General features: G+C 33.5%; 2 protein-coding genes across 2 annotated transcripts; one reads left to right on the top strand and one right to left on the bottom strand.

Annotated features, from left to right (window-relative positions):
* Positions 1-7,121: 7,121 nt before the first annotated feature.
* LOC101895493 (decapping nuclease DXO homolog) lies at positions 7,122-11,317 on the top strand. The gene is made up of 4 exons (XM_005186352.4): positions 7,122-7,804; positions 10,601-10,733; positions 10,799-11,003; positions 11,070-11,317. The coding sequence occupies exons 1-4, from the start codon at positions 7,279-7,281 to the stop codon at positions 11,262-11,264; spliced, it is 1,059 nt and encodes a 352-aa protein (XP_005186409.2). The 5' UTR covers positions 7,122-7,278; the 3' UTR covers positions 11,265-11,317.
* Positions 11,318-11,641: 324 nt separating this feature from the next.
* LOC101895673 (large ribosomal subunit protein uL1m) lies at positions 11,642-13,295 on the bottom strand. The gene is made up of 3 exons (XM_005186353.4): positions 12,971-13,295; positions 12,590-12,899; positions 11,642-12,337 (listed from the first exon to the last, which is right to left on the bottom strand). The coding sequence occupies exons 1-3, from the start codon at positions 13,165-13,167 to the stop codon at positions 11,741-11,743; spliced, it is 1,104 nt and encodes a 367-aa protein (XP_005186410.1). The 5' UTR covers positions 13,168-13,295; the 3' UTR covers positions 11,642-11,740.
* Positions 13,296-18,005: the final 4,710 nt, after the last annotated feature.

Here is an 18,005-nt window from a genome sequence, read left to right on the forward strand (position 1 = left end):
CGGGCTTCATGTATCGTTTTATCAAGGATTGTTGAAAAGTCTAAAGGGTAAAACCATGGTATAATAACAAGATAAAGTAGAGCTACCAGCTGATTAATTTTTTTCTAAGTGTACCCGACTTCTGCCAATTTTAGTTGTGTTCCAGTACTTTTTTAGTAGTAAAACTAGCAGAAGAGAGAACAGTTCGAAATGTCATTCTCAATTAGGTGTGCTCAAAAAATAAGGGAACGGAAAATTAGCAGAAATGCGATAAAATGTCAAAATTCAAAATTCCAAGAGTAAACAGTCCAAATCGGACTGGTGAAACCTTACTGAAACGGACACCAAAATTTAAAAAAAAATAGTATTGAAGACGATACGTTAAAATTAATAATCTATAATAATAATTAATAATCTGATTCATCATTCAGCCAGTCCTCTTCACTACTGGAATCATCCAAAAGTGCTCCATATTTTCTCTTTTTGTTTTTTTTTTTGCACTACAAATATTAGTTTTTCCCTTAGTTTTTAAGTTGATCATTTCTTTATTTTTGTTATGACGCGGGAACATTGAAATGTATCAATACATTTTTCAACCTTGTTAGCCCTGCCAATTAAATGTCAAATTCACAATTTGCACATTTCTGCTCGGCCAAATTCATGTAGCTAAAACAAGCAGAAATGTGCACCACTCAGCGCCATTTTTTTCTCGAGAGAGCTGCAAGTTTTGCTAGTTTTTGCAGTATGGGAACGCGTTGTAGCAGAATTAGTACTAATTTGTAGGTTCTGGAACACAACTTTTGTGTATGTATTTATTGTTAAAAAATATATTTTTTCAAAATCAATGATTGGAAGAAAATTAAATTGCGGTGCGCACATTAATGATATTCACCAAATTTGCCATGTAATTGAAAGATTGAACACTTAGAATCATATTTTTGAGGTAATATCCAGGCATGTCATTCATCTTTCACGCTATTTGACCTATTTTAAATGTGAACAAAATATACCAAATAAAAATAAAAACAATTTTTGCATATAATTTTGAATAATTCCAAATTCGAACTAAAGGGCTAAGTACATAAGAAGCTTGAAGTCATGGCAAGGCATATTTTGTGACATTTCACAAAGGGATTACAGAGCCGCACTAAAATCCAGCCGTCGTTTTCCATTATTATTTGACATTAATATGCCTAGCCATGACTTCAAGCTTCTTATGTACTTAGCCCTTAAGTCAATCTTAAAATCCATTGTTCCTCTACGAAGAAGCCAGCCGATGAATTAAGCAAGTCCAAAAAGTGTTTATGCATGCTCACCTTAAGGAAATGCCCGCTTCCTGTTAAAAATTATTCAAATTTATATGCAACAAGTTGTTTTTATTTGTGGGTAACTAGCGCGAAAATAAATGAAATGACTATATTTTTTTAAAATAATATGCTATGAAATGTTCAATCTTTCAATGACATGACAAATCTGAATAATAGCTTTAATACGCGCCCCATGATAAAATGATACAGTTAGGGGCACCGACGCAACTGTTGGTACAATGAGCTTCAAAAAATTGAAAATTTTGTTATGAAAAAATATTCAAATTAATGAAATTTGTTGAAAATCACATATCATAAAAACCTCTGAATGGCATCGTATAAGAAAATATTTTAAAAACTATTTATAATGTCGCGAGTGTTGATGCATCTACCTGTACTCTTTTAACATGCGCACCCCGCAATGTACGTTTCTTCAGACCATTAAGTTTGTTATTGTTTGTAATTATTTTTTAAAACAATAAATACGTACACAGAATTGGTAGAAGTCGGGCACACTGAGAAAAATAGCGCGTTTAGATACAACATTTTATCTGGATTGACCCACATTATCAGGATTTATTCAACCAGGTCTACCATACAACTATATCTTCTCACTAACGGAAAGCATCACTGTGTACGCCATTGGTACTGTCGTTCTCTCCAAAGTTGCGAACGCTTCTGTAAATGCGTTTTTTTCATTTTACATTCGAACAATAAAAATAAACTTAAAAGATAGTACATTGAAAGATGCATTATATTCCTTTCAATTTGAATATACACTTATTACGCACCATCAATTGCCTCTATATTAGGTTTTTTGCCTATTTTTTGCATTCTCTTTTGGTTGTGTATGTATCATGGTAGAAGAATACAGGTAGATGCATCAAGGCCTGGCTACATTGTTGATATGTCAACATTTTTAAAATGTTTTATCAAAAACTAGCTAACCCGGTCCGCGTTGCCGGGCCGTAGTTTTTGTTTATTATGCATATTTGTCAAAGCATAATTATTCACAGATATGACTGATATAAGTGGTCACGTACTGGCCGATTAAAAGTGTTTTAAAATACTTGTACCCATATTTATGCCGTGGGCTTCAAAGAAGTGGATGTGCTACACAAATCTATTAAAAAGTATATCTCAATTGTATCCCCATGCAAGGGATCAAATTAATTTTTAGTATTGTAAAAATCGTTGCAAAATTTTGCAGTCAAATGAGCAGTAATTTGGAATTTACTGTGTTTTGTACACCTCATAATTGAGGGTTGAATGATTTAAGAATAGCCAAAGTTAATAACTTTTTTAAACCCATTAGCACCTCAGATTGTGCATTAGAGTCCCCATGTCGGTCTGTTTGTCCGCCAAAAGGCGAACTTGAGTGGGTACTATTACATGGAGAAAATTCTAAAATTTGTGGATATGTTGAAATTTTTGTGTAATATTTTCACCCCCCAAATACACATTTTTAGCCAAATCCTTTGAAATATGGTAAAATCAGGTGGTACCTTTATATGGGCAATACTCCGAAACATCGACCTACATTGAAAACTTTCTTCTTCCTTATAATCCAAGATGAGAAATAGAGGTCAAATCAAAAATATAGCAGAACAACATAGCATGTCAAACTGAAAAAATTTCGAGTGATTTAAATAAGTAAAAATAGTTTTATCCACTTCATAATTGAGGGCAGAATGATTTCAGAATAGTCAAATATAATTCCTATTGTACACCCATTACCGTAAGATTTGAATTAATTTTATTTGCCATTTAAATTGTAAGTTGGAGACCCCATAAAGTCCATATTTTTCATCATAGTATAATTCAATGCCGATTCAACAAATATTCGGTCCCGTGCTACTTTCTTATAGTTGTAATTTGTTCATGTTTCCACAATTTATTTCATATAGATGTACATCCCAAATCTACGTTCCCAACCAATATTCTCTTGGGGGTTACAAATTCAATAGAATACAAAATTTTCTTTTCTGACCACACATTAGATGTGAACATGGACTTGGGGATACTCCAATATGGGGACTTTACTTAAATAAATTCCTATGTGGCAATTATCTGTATGATGGTTCCCTACACCAGGGTAGCATAAATACAATTTTTTAGTCAAATCAATTGATGAATGTGGTCAAGACCAAGAGGTTCTCTACCCCCTTAGAAACAAAGATGCAAAATATGGACCGAAAAATGGAAAAAAAGTGGCCAAGATCCCAAAAATAGCTTAAATCATACGATGGTTATGTAAATATGATATCGCGTTGTACCCTTATCCGTGAGTTATGATCGATATCATGACCTGCAAAAGCGATTTAAGGTATCTTGAATGTTTGGGAAGAATTTCTGGATAGATAGAAATCCTTTTCTTACTAAAAGTCCCATTCGCTCCACTATTTTGCACCCTTTATATTTGGTATTTTACTGATTGTACTCCCAAAGAATTTTGTGTTTTGAGCTCTCATTGGACGGATTATTGTCACATGAAAGAAGTAGGTCCACGCTTTGAAATGAGCCCCATTAGGCTTTTTCGGTCATTTTTCTTTTTTTTTAATGTGTTCGTATCTTCCATGTGAACCACGATGTAGGCCCTGGAGTTGAAAGGTAGATGTCAGTTAACATCGTATTTCGCACTAATATCATTTTTTTGGTGAAAATTGTGTATAGTAAAAAATTGTTCTTAATTTTGTTCACAAAAAATCCACTGAATTCAATATGATAATACAAATTGAAAAAATCTTCAACTTGTTCGCTAATTTTTTACACCAATTGTTTAAAGATCCTTACAAAGTTTGTCAGTAGAATGTACTATTATTTTAAAATTCGATCCCATTGAAAATTTTTTTCGATTTTTTCCGGATTTGACAGTTTTTGCAATGAGATCTCTTCTTCGCAATTTTTTAGCGATTTTGAAAAAGTAGTTATCTTTTAAGTTTTGTGTGATCGTGTCATCTATCCCGTTTCGCCACCACATAATTCGGTACTACACTTCCATGTAACCCGCCATCAATTCCAGTTCTCAAGAAATCAAGTCAATTAAATAAATTGGTATTAATATTCGTATTCAAAAATAAAATATAAAAAACACTACAAATCTACATAGAAATAAGTAAGTCGAAATTGAAAAAATCATGCAAAAAACATTACTATTATACATGTACATATGTATCTTATAACGCGATAGGTCGGTCTGTGGTCAGCTATGCGGCTCCAGTGTGGTCTGCGAATACTAGTGCTACGCAGTGGAAGCATATCCAGACCTGCCAGAACGCTGCCCTGAGAACTGCGACAGGGTGCCTCCTCATGACACCAGTGGACCATCTACATGAGGAGGCGAAAGTTCTTCCCTTACGTCAGCATAATCATATGCTTTCGTTGCAGTACCTGCTTGGGTGTTACCGTGAGAGTCATCCCAACCATCATATGGTGGATAACTCTCCCCCACCCAGGCGTGTCAGGAAGGACATACATGATCTAGAGAGGGAGGTCCAGCGCTACAAGAGAGTGCCTCTAGATCAAGAAGCCTATCAGGCAGGTCTGAGTGGCATTCACACCGATGCAGTCGCGGATGCTATTAGCAGTTATAAAGTGAATGCGTCCTCGGAGTCCACCCCCATCCATTGCGATACAGGCCCGCACAATACGCTACACCTTTTTAATTGCTAAGCCAAACCTACCCAACTCACTCCAGAAGATCTCTGGCTATAGCCCGTTAAAGTAGCCGAATTTCTAAACCTGGAGCTGGAACCAGATTAGCAGAACGCAAACACATACATGTACTACTGCTACAACAACAACTATTATACATTTCAAAAGTCAAAATAAATATGTTAATATATCACGTTTTTACGCGATTTTTTTTTGGATATTATCCTTTTCGGACAGGAGAAAATTCCGAAATTGTATAAATCGTTAAAATCAGTCCAGCGGTTCTTAAAGCTGGGAATACATAAAGCGCTTATTTGGCTTAAGTCATCGGCAGGCTTCTTCTGAAATGAGCAAAGGAGCCTAGGGCCAAAATCGAACTAGGTCAACCTAAAACTCCTTTGTTCATTTACGAAGAAGCCAGCCGATGACTTAAGCCAGCCAAATATGCGTTTTATGTATTTCCAGCCTATGTTATAAGCGTAGTAACTTTTTCTTATATATATATATATATATATATATATAAACAACGCAAATCAGTGGTTGTTATAATGTGAATTTTTCAACAATTTTTACAAATTTCAATAATTATTCATTCAACATTTTCAATTTTGCGGTACAAATGTTTACTGGTAGCTGTTCGTTCAGCCAAAAGTCCAGTGAGCGAAATGCGAAAGACGTTTACACATTAGAGTTGCTGAGAGTTTGCAAATTTATACTGGGCAATTTCCCCAGTAGGAATAATCCATAGAAACCAGTTGTATTGTAACCAAAAAAAGTGTAACCAATTTATTTTTTGCTGAAAAAAGTAATTAAAATGACTAACAACAATGGAAAGGAAAAGATAAAAATGATTTAATAGCGCATGATGAGTCATTTCGTTTATTTGTGTCAAATTCAGCTAAAAAAATGTGCATCCGAGAACCACCATTGTCCATGCCGATATCAATTGGAGGTTCAGGAATAATAGTTATTTCTAGCAGACGGTATCTTTGTGCATGTGAACGATTGATGCACGGTACAATTAAAAGGTAAGGTAGAGCTACCAGCTGATAACAATTTGTTTCTAAGTGTGCTCGACTTCTGTCAATTTTGTGTATGTATTTATTGTTTTGAAAAATAAAAAAGGAATATTTTCAAAATCAATGATTGGAAGTCACCATGTAATTTAAAGATAGAACTGTTTAAATCATAATTTTGATAGAAAATCCATTCCATTCAATTTTTCACTGATTTTAAAAATGATGAAAAATATTGAATAAATGGAAACAACTTGTTTCATGCAAATTTGACGGGAAGCGGGCTTAGCATCAAGGCTGTATTTCTTTTACGATGCTGCTCTACATCCTTCTTGTACCATGGGTTTATGTTTTTATTGTTCTACCTCCTTCTTGTACCATGCATAAAGTTAATGTGACAATCATGTCAGAAGAATACAGATAGATGCATCAACGCTTGGGAGCATTGATATGTCAACAAAATTTAAATGTTTTTTCAAATATAAGTAGATTTTCATATACTTTCATATACTACGTTATTCGGAGGCTATTATAATTCGCGTTTTTCAACAATTTTTACAAATTTAAATAATTTTTCATTCAACATTTTCAATTCCTAAATTGGTTTGACAGTTCATTGTCCAAGCAGCTGTGTCGACGCGTCTACCTATTTTTTCTACCATGGTGACAATACATAGATCGCTTTTTTGACTGGCTGGCTTCTTGGGAAAAGAAAAAAGGAGCGCTGGCCCAAAATCGAACTATGTCAACCTAAAACGCGTTTGTTTCTCTACGAAGAAGCCAGCCGTTGACTTAAGCCAGTCAAAAAAGCGTTTTATTTATTCTCACCTTTAAACATGGTAGAATTAAGAAGGTAAAGTCATCCAATCATATGTCTACAATTTTTTCAAAATAATTCTGTTGAAAACATTTCATTGTCAAAATTTTTATTTACAACCCCATTGCAAACTCACAAATCAGATATGGGAGCCTGTTTAAACACTGTAATTTGACAAGGTAACTTAAAGAAAATGAAGAGGTCATTATACCATGCTTTTAAATCAGCTGAGGTTAGCTACTACGGGCCAAGATCCTAAGCACACGCAACTATTTTGGTAGGAGGCTATAGAAACCGCTTCGATCGAACTGGTTCTATTGCTCTTTTCAGTGAATCTTTCATTGTTAACCTTTGAATCGCAAAACATGACCATATCTATGGGCGCTAGCAACGTTGAAGCCCAAGTTGGGGGATTCACATTCTGATTATAAATAACTATACTCAGCGGAGTAGATAAGTTCTTTGTCCTAGTGAATCTTAAAAGAAAAATAAAAAAATACCAAACATGTCTCTATTGCTACAAATAAACGATTGTCAGTTGGTAAAATTGCAACAAAACCCTGAATATATGACAAGGCCCAAACTTGTGAAGATTTACGATATAAATTACACACGATTTTCACCAGCAAAAAAATTTCGCTATCTGTTTAAAGAGCCGAGTCAATATCCCCTGGATCTTAATAATGTTGTTGGTGACCCGATTGAAATAAAACACAGTACACAAAATAATTTATTGCATCCCTTGTTAAATACTTATTTTGAAGACTACATTGTTCTGCTGGAAGAAGATATTGATGATGATGACAATAGAAATGCAAACAAAGTGGAAATGACTGATGTTTATAGCAGGCGTGGTATTCTAGAAAGAATTATGGGTTTTTATTACGAGAAAAATGATTTTAGTGCGCTTGTGTCACGGTGCAATGGAAAGCTTTTTGTAGTGGAACTGCCACAGAGCGAAGATGCATTTGAAAGAAATCAGAGTGGAAATAATACACATCATAGGCGTTTTTGTCAAATTACATCCGTAGGTGAGTATGATGTAAAAATGGGGAGGTCGAGGAACATGACACACAGCAGGCCGACACACAAAAACCGATCAAACATATCTGCCGCAGCGGGTAAAATATTTTGCCAGCCTTGGATTAAATATATTTTTTGGAACATTTTAATATTATACTGTGGGAGTTTTTAGGACATGATTCCATCAAGGAAAGAAGAAAACAGGGAACCACTCTAGTTTAGTAAAAACTCTTCGATTTCTTCGAATCTTTTTTCCAGAGGTAGGTATTTTTCCCTGATTCCGGGTAACTACTCCGAGTTCAAGGCCCGAGCTAGACCTTGATCCACTTACCCGATATATTTTGAAAGATTTTGAAAATACCTATCCAACAAGTGGTCACATGCAATTCGGGATTTGTAGTCAAATTATCGATATTTGGACCGCGACCACGACCCCAAAAAGTCGAAAAAAACTTATTGCCAAATCAAAGCTGACAGTCTTACCTTTACAAAATGCTGCAATTTGTGTTAATACCTTTTCTGGGTCCAGAGACATGGGTTTTCCACCATCATAACCCGATTCTAATCAGTTCATTAAAAATTATGTTTTCAATAAAAAAAATCTCTATTTCACGTAGACAGCTTTGGACATACAAATGTATCAAATTTAGAAAACTTTGGTTCGCGGCGTGTAACCGAAATTTCACGCTAAGAAAAAAAAGAGTTTCCCGGAATTTGGGTGGTATTTGAACCTCTGGAAAATTTTTCGAAAAAAAAAAATTTTACTGAAACCAATATCAATAATGTCAATTCTTTCTAAAATGGTTGAGTATGTATTGAAGGATCAAATGTTAGAATATATAAATGAGCATTCACTATTGCACCCGAGTCAACATGTATTTAGAAGTAATCGTAGCACAACATCTCTTCTGGTTGGATTAACTGATAATATAAGAAATTCTGTCGGTGCTGGTGATTGCTGTATTTTATTATCACTTGGTTTGGAGAAGGCATTTGACAGGATTAATCATGCCAATTTAATTGGTAAGTTACATCGTCTCTTCAATTTTTCGTCCTCGGCTTGTAAGTTAATGTTTTCTTACTTGTTCGGGAGAAAACAGTATGTCTGTGGTAAAAATGTTGTTTCCAATCTGCTTCCAGTGGGTAGTGGTGTGCCACAGGGTCTGTTCTTGGCCCTCCATTGTTCGTTATGTATTTTAATGATTTGCTGAGTTGTATTAACGGTAGGAATTGTATGTCGTTTGCATTTGCTGATGGCATTCAAGTTTTGTTTAAAGGAGAATATGTGTTTATGGATGTGTTGCAGTAATCAATTGATTTTAATGTTAATATGTTGGTAACTTGGTTGTCCTGTAACGGTCTCTCAATAAATACTCAAAAATCTAAAGTTATGTTTTTTTGGGAACTTACAAGAGGATTCAATTAATGTTTCCATTTATAGGACGCAGATAAATGTTGTAAGCTCGATGAAATGTCTTGGTTTGTTTCTTGATTCTGGTTTGGTGTTTGATGTGCGTGAATTCTTTAGTGTCCAATGTTAACTTTATTTTAAAGAAGTTGTACTGTTTGTATATAGTTTTGCCTAAGAATATTAGAATTCAGTTGGTACATCCCTTAATAATGCCTCACTTTTTATATTGTATTGAGATTTTTGGGGGTAGCTGCGGTTTTGTTTTCGTAAGTTAAAACTATTGTTTCATAGTGTAATGCGATATGTTTTTGTGTCAAACGTTGTGATCATATATCTCCTTCTGTGAAGGAGTTTCTCGGTTTTCGTTTGAGTGTTTTGTGGATTTAGGGTCAATGTTGTTCTTCTACAAACATTTTAAATTGAGGACGTCTTCCATTCTTTTGGATCTTTTTAAGTTTTCGAGATCTGTAAGGAACCTGCAAATTGTTATACCACGCTTGACTCCTCTGTTGGAAAAATACTTCTATGTAAGAATTGCTCGCATTTTCAACAATCTTCCACCTAACCTTAAGACTACTTCTTCCCTAAAATGTTAGAGGCGTAAATTATATTACATTTCAATATTGTTTAAAATATATGGTTTTTTGTGTTAATTTGTTTTTTTTTTTTTTTTGTTTTCCTTGCATAGTTGATTTATCTAATGAATTGTGATTTTTGCTCATCTTTTCCTTTTTTTTTTAATTTTTTAATGTTAATTTTTTAATAAGATTTTAAAAATTAAGAATGTTATGAATAGTTTAGAGTAGTTCTTGGAACCGTCAATCAATTGCTAATTTTGTTCATTTTTTGTTATTTTTTTAGTGTTTAATTTTAAGTAAGTCTTTTAAGATTAAGGATATTATAATAAATTTAGAGTAGTCATGTATGGAAGTTTTCGGAACCGATTGTTTGGAACTAGATTGTTATTTCATTTGAGACTCGTACAGCCCCCACTCACTATCAATGTTGCTACACTTCCAATGAACCCCTATATGTGGGCTAGAACAGTTTATGGCCAAGTCTTGAACCCAATTTACACATTTTGCTGTTTGTAAAATGACAGAAAATAATGATTAAAAATTTTAAACAATCCAATCATCTATTAAGAACAATTATAGTAGAGAAATAAAGGGGTGCAGTCGTTTGATTTGGCTATCTTAAATGATAGACCCACATCTAAAATGAGAAAAAATCTAAAAATTATAGGGATGGTAAAAAATACATGATTATGGCCAGTGTTAAATTATATTAATTTTTTGTATATTACGATTGTTTTCTTTTCTTACATAAAATCATATTAAAAATTTTTATTTCTAACCGGCTCCTAACAACTCATCTTGTTTATCTTGAAAAGACACTATGCCGGAACTTTCTGATTGCAATGATGACAACATATTTCAAGTTGCAATACACGAAGCTAACTTGGGAAAATACAATCTACACTATGTTGCAAGAGCACCGGCTATAAAGGTCACTGAAGCATCAAAGTATGTATTTATGTATCAAAGTATATATAATTAATTAAAATATATTTTGTTACTCTTACCCTTAGGAATGATCTTAAAAATTTAAGAGATGTGGAATTTGTGTCCACTAAACAAATGTGGTCCTCGATACGAGATAAAAGTACAAAATTTCTAAAATATTGGCTGCAATCGTATCTGTCTAACGTAAGGGAACTGTACATTGCTTACAAAGACTCGAAGGGTATGGTTTCTAGTCCAATTGAATGTTGGAAAACATGCGACATTCCTAAGGTAATTTAATTTTGAATTCGATGACAACAACATGAAACGACAGATTACCCTTCCTTCTTTACATAGAATTACCTTTGGAAGCCGAGGGTTTGTACAACGTTTTTAAACGAATTTCTAAATAAGGTCGAGGAAATTATGGCAAACATAAATTCTTTGGATATTGTTTTTGAATTTGCATTTAATACATCAACAAGAAGTGTAACATATTTTAAAAAATCGGGCGTCGGCTTTATTCCAAAAGAATATGCTGATAGAATTTAAGAAAAAATTGTTTAAAATATGAGTTATATGTAAATAAACTACTTTCGATTTTATATTTTTTTTCGATATAACTTTGATCTGAATTTTGCAATGGGAAAAGGAACGCCAGGAAGACAGTATCAGTCACATTTAGATTGGATGACTTACATGTCTTGTTTCGGAAGGTAGTAATTATTTTAAAGCAACTATTATGAAGTGAAGACCAGAACAAATCAAGTTTCCACAACAACATTGCCTCCAATGCAATGTAAAGTATATGGTTTGTTTATATTGAACGTAAAAACCCAACACCGGGCTTCGGCTCATTTTTTTTAATTTTGCCTTTCGACACTTATCATATGTTTGACATTTTTCAGTGAGAAAAAAAGCCCAGGGAGTTTTTGTTTTGGACACGCAAGTAACTTCAAGGTTTAATTAAAAATCAACAACTGGTTTTATGGAAACAAAATATATAGTGTATGTTTATAGCTTTTAATTTAATTTACTGCTTTCTTTTTCTTTTCAATCTCCTCATCATCTTCCAGTTGATCCACCTCATCGTTTTCTTGTATTGCTGTGGTACTCTTTGTTGATTTTTTATTGCCACTACCCTTTTCATACATTTCTGGAACATACAAGAACGCATCAATTTTCAGTTGTTCGCTGCTAGGTGGACTCTTTAATAGGACTCTGGTTATAAAACGACCTTCACGCTTCGGTCTAACACTATTCACATCCTTTAATAGCGAACGTAAATTCTCCTCTAAATGTTTACTATCCATGTCGAGGGTACCTATGGTTGTTGTAATCAAACCAAAATCTTGCTGATGTTCATCTTTAAAGGCCTGGTAGCTAATACCGTCGGCAAAACGACGAATCATTTCACTTAGATTTGTGCCCAATGTTTCGGACTTAGGATTGGGAAATTTACGTTTCATTAAACCGCGCAATGCTACCAATTCTGGCAATATATTTGGATGAGCTATAACATATTGATAGTCAGTTAAAAGTAGTTCTCCATTGGTGATGTCCTTGATAAGTTCAACACCACCAACAAGAGTGGCACCAGCTTGACGTGCTTCGGTAATTTCATCCTAAAAAGAGATCATGTGTTGTTATGATGCAAATATACAATATAGGAGGTAAGTATAGGGAGATTAAAATGATATAAAAAACCACTTTGAGTGGTTTTTTCTTATAGATGCAAGTTTAATTTTAAGAAAAAAAAAATGGAGTAGGTATACCTTGGGAAAAAATGTGTTTTAGAGGAAACACATTTTCAATAATTTCTAACCAATCTACTCTATTTATGTAACCTATAAAATATACAATTGCTTTTTACTTACGTTTCCCTTTGTAAACACTAAAATCTTTCTCTCTTCTCCATGATCAAATTTATGTGGCATCATGGCCATACGTTGAAAGTTATCCACAAAACGTGTCGATTTTTCAGCTTTCATGTTTAGTTCAATATGAACTACAAGTGGAGAATTTGGTTCATTATACATGGTTGGATGATGGGTTTCGCGATGGCATTGTATTGCTTCGGCCACTGTGTAAACAGGCCAGCGATAATATTTCCTAACATAACAATTGTCTGTGGAGACTTGCTTCCAGGAATCATCGACATGTTTGTTTTCACGTAATAAATTGATTCTATATTTCAAAGGTTGAGGTATTAATACAAATTGTATAAAATGCAAAGAACAAGTCATGGCGATACGTACTTACTGTCTCTTTCATTGTGGGGTATGAAGCCAACCTTTTTAACTTCTACTTTTACCTTCTTTTTTCGAGCCTTCTCGCGTGTTCCCTTACGGGCAGCCTCACAGACAGCGGTGGTGTTTAGGGTTCGCAATGCCTCGGCGGTGAATTGTTGGCGCACCACTAAAGTCCGAATGGAAGAAGTAACTAACGACCACATTTTGGAATAATTTTCATACAAAATTACTTCATCCGCGAACTAAAAACAAAAACAGTTCCTATTATGACAATCGACTACATAACCTAGTAGAGTTGTGTTATTTCGAATTGACTAGTTCAATGGAATTATTCTGAAAATGGAACGGTCGAGACTCTCAGTCAACTAGTTCCATGATACATTAATACAGGTAGCCGACTCAAAACAATTGGTGATACAATGAACTGCCAAAGCATTTTTGTAATTGTTTTTTTTTTTTTTTTTTTTGACATTTTAATGTTGATAAACGTTGATGCATGCATGGCACAATTACGGATGGTAGAACAAAGCTACCCCCAAAAACAATTTTTTTGTTTTGGTGCCCTTATTATGTCAAAACATATACACATTTTGTGTATGTGTGTGTATAGTTTTGAATAAAAAATACAATAATTTAAAAGTATTTCCAATTTGGTTGTAAAATAAAAGCAAAATTTCGACGTAAATGGGTAAACAAATGGTGCAATTTTGTGATGACACTGCATTGTCCTACTATTTTAGATTACATCTCGTGGAATAACCCCAAAATTTCATTCTTGTTTCGCGGGTTTTTCCCAATATAAGAATTTTGTTAAAAAAAAATTAAAAAAAAAAAACAAAGCCTACTGTTGCATATTTTAAATCCTATTTGACACTATAAGACTCCAGCACATGGTTGCATTTCTCTAGTTTCTTTGAAGTTGAGCAACCTCTCTTATTGAGCCATGGATGCATGTACCTGTATTCTTCTATTATGAGTATATATGGCAGAAGAATACAGTTAGATGCATCAACGTTTGGGAGCATTGATATGTCAAAAAATTTAAATGTTTTTTCAAATATAAGTGGATTTTTATATGTTTTCTTATACTACGCCATTCGGAGGCTATTATAATTCGCATTTTCAACAATTTTTACAAATTTAAATAATTTTTCATTCACATTTTCAATTCCAAAATTGGTTTGACAGTTCATTGTCCCAGCAGCTGTGTCGACGCGTCTAACTATATTCTTCTACCATGGTAGTATATTTCATCAAGCTTTGCAACGTAACCATGGTACAGTAAAAAAGTAAATTAGGGCTACTAGCTGATAACTAGTTTTCTTTTTCTAAAGGCGAGAGTACATAAAACGCGTTTTTGACTGGCTTAACTCATCGGCTGGCTTTTTTAGATAAGAATAAATGAGTGTAGGGTCAACATCGAACTAAGCTAAGCTAAAATTCCTTTATTCCTTTACGAAGAAGCCAACCATTGACTTTAGCCAGTCATGCATAAAAACAGTTCCAATCCCTGATTTTGTGTGTATACAATGGAGTTATGAATATAGATTTTAACAATGAGATGTTGTCAAATGTATAAATTTGAAAAAATTGTAAACATATGATTACATGTTTTTATCTTCTCAGTTCTACCATGCTGATGATTTTTAAAATTTTCTCACAAAATTTAAGTTGTATGGATTATGACAATTGATATGGTATGGTATACCAAACCCATGGTTCAATTAAAAGGTATCGTAGAGCTACCAACTGGTTACATTTTTTCTATGTATGTCCTCCTTTCACCATTTTGCCGAGTGTATTTAAGTCTGCCAAACTTCTGCCAATTTTGTGTATGTATTTTTTGTTCTGAAAACTTAACATTACATTACAGTACACAGAATTAAAACAATTAACCAGTTTTTTTCACGGAATTGAAAGATAGAGCCGCTTAGATCATATTTTTGAAAGGAAATCTAGGCATGAAAACAACTTGTTGCATATTATTTTAAATAATTCTGACAGGGAGCGGTCTGTATTTCTGAAGTTTTAAGAAGTATGTATTGTCACCATAAATGTCAAGGAAGAATGACTTTGTTGACTGGCTTATGTCATCGGCTTGCTTCTTCGTAGAGGAACAAAGGGGTTTTAGTTTGACCTAGTTCGATTTCGGTCCTACGCTCCTTTGTTATTTTTCGAAGATGAATTAAGTCAGTCAAAAAAGTGTTTTATGCATTCTTTTCTTAAGTGTGTCCAATTTCATTTTGTGTGTGTATTTATTGTTTCGAAAAAAAAAAAAAAAAAAATAGGGTAAGTGCGCCTAAGTTCGTCATGTCCCAGTAGTCGGTAGTTTTGAAATTTAAACTTAAATAACTAAGAATAGAAGTGATCAAATAATGAAATAATTGCAAAAAAACGTCAACAGTGTTCTCTGCTCTCTTTCTGTAAAAAAGAAACAATGAGCTCCGATCATTTCAAGGTAGATCTAACAGGTAACCGCATCGGCGAATTGCTACAACAAAGCAACTTTTGTGGTCCCCTCAAATGTCAAAATTGACATCTAAGGCGAAAAACATAGATTCGCCATGACATTTAAAGGTTGCGGCAAATTTGTTTCAACCAATCAGAAACGAGGTGTTTGTTTACATTTTATTTTGTGTGTCTCTCGTCGTAAACGAACTTCGCAATAAAGTTTTTATTGTAAAACAAATAAGAGTAAAATAAGTATTAATTGTAGTATTGCGATATTTTTTAAGCCAATAAACTTATAATGACTATATTTTACTGGTTTAAACCGAAAGTTTTCTGGAACTGCAAATGACAAGAGTCGAATTCTTGCATTACTTCCCGTGATGTGCTTTGGGAATCTTAGATGTTGAGGCTTAAAGCTGCGCTCCATTCTAACCTCCTTCCTTCATTTTCTTTTAATTTTTTTTACTGGTTTCACTCTTAACTTGCTCTTAAATTATTTGAAATATTATAAAAAGGTACTTTTGGGGAAGACAACATAAACAAATTTGTTGTTGCATTCATTTAGGGCGAATTCTTCATTACAACAATTTGTTTTGACATTTAATGGTGCCGTCAGCTGGGCTGATGCGATTACCTAGTACATCTACCTTGGATCATTTATTAAGAGAGAATAACGGTTTCGTCAGTGAGTGTCTTCTAACGCGTGCGATAGTGCATGTTTGTAAAGAAAAAACCAGTAAAGAAAGTCCTAATGCCGGGCGGGGCCGACTTTATGATACCCTACACCACTTTGCTAGTTAAGTAGAGCTCCACATAACAATTAATTTATGGGAGAATTCAATCATACACGCTATGATTATAATTATAATTGAAAGTTGAAAGGACTAAATATGCCGAAGCATTTGTATCTTTTAAATTCGGACTTGTATTGCACATTTGGTGCAAAATTAATTTGATATCAGATAAATATATATATGGGAGCTATATCCAAATCTAAACCGATCTCGCTAAAATTTGCAAAGATATTTTTGACTTGTATTTGATATATTTCCCTGAATATCGTTGTTACGCAGTGATTATTACGGCTGTGGGTAACAAATCGGATGAACAGTCTCAATTCGGTCGTATGTGCCAAATTTCATTCCATTTGGGTAAAAATTAAACGTTTGGTGCACAATAAAAGGTAAATCGGTCGAAGTTATATATGGAAGCTATATCCAAATCTGAACCGATCTCGATAAAATTTTGCAAAGGTATTTCTGAGCTGCATTTCATATATTTCCCCAAATATTGTTGTTACAGAGTGCATATTACGGCTGCGGAGGACTAAAATAACAAATCGGATGAACAATATATATATATGGAAGCTATAGCTATATCTGAACCGATTTCGATCAAATTTGGCATACTTATTTTCAGACCTAATTTGGTTGTATGTGCGAAATTCCATACTATTCGGCTGATATTACACGTTTGGTACACAAAAAAAAAGCCAAATCGGACGAAGATATATATGGGAACTATATCTAAATTTTGACCAATTACCTCCAATTTCAATAGGGCATTGGGCCAAACAAATGATTTGTGCAAAATTTCATCTGGATCGGGGAATAAATGCGAACTGTACTTTGTTTACAAAAATACATGGACAGACGGACGGACGGATGGACGGACATGCATAAATCGACTCAAAATGTGATTCCATGCAGATCATCAAAAGGAACTATGGGTCTATCTCGTTTCCTTTTGACTGTTACCAACAAATGTAGGGTATAATTAGTGGTGGCGTCAACTTAATAATCGATTTAAGTAAATTAAATTTAATACTTTCGGAATCAGAAATATTTAATAATAGTAAATAACAGTCTGAAGATTACTTTAATAACTTAAAAACATACAAATCAAGCATTTTTCTGTTATATTATTTAATGCCGATATTAGAAACAGAAAAATAGAGATTTGCCGGTAGTCAGCAGGGGGTGCCGATTACTAGAAAAATATCATTTTTCACAAATTTAACTAAAATTTGAGAAAAGTATTAAAAAATAATCCAAAAACTACTCAAATAAATAAATAATTTTTAGTCGGCAGTTGCTTTTATTTTTGCTTTTTGACGAACTTTTCAAAATTAAGTAGGTTTTTTAAATAGGAGTGGCAATTTTGAAAGAAATGTTGCCTATCTAACGGAAAGAGATCAATTCACAAATTCCAAATGTAAGAAAGGTAATTCTTTCTGTTTTTATTTAATCTCATTTTTATTTTAATTGAAAATCCATACGTTACTGAAAGTAACCATACTATTCTTGATTTTCTACCTATATTTGGTTTAGAATGATAATTAAACAAAACACTATTTAACAACGAAATTAATTATCATTGTTTTTTACTATTTAAAAAAATATACAAAATAATATTTTTTACCGGAATACCATATGCCGACTACTGGCAAATAGACATGCCGAGCATTGGAAAATGGTGCCGACTACTGGAAAAAAACTCTATTTTAGTAAAATTGCAAATTTTGCCAATTTAATAAAAACAAATTCAATTGTTGTTTATTATTTCGAAAACTGAACAAAATTTGGATTAT

Source organism: Musca domestica, unplaced genomic scaffold (assembly GCF_030504385.1).
Source record: "Musca domestica strain aabys unplaced genomic scaffold, Musca_domestica.polishedcontigs.V.1.1 42, whole genome shotgun sequence".
In the NCBI taxonomy this organism is placed as follows: Eukaryota; Metazoa; Arthropoda; class Insecta; order Diptera; family Muscidae; genus Musca; species Musca domestica.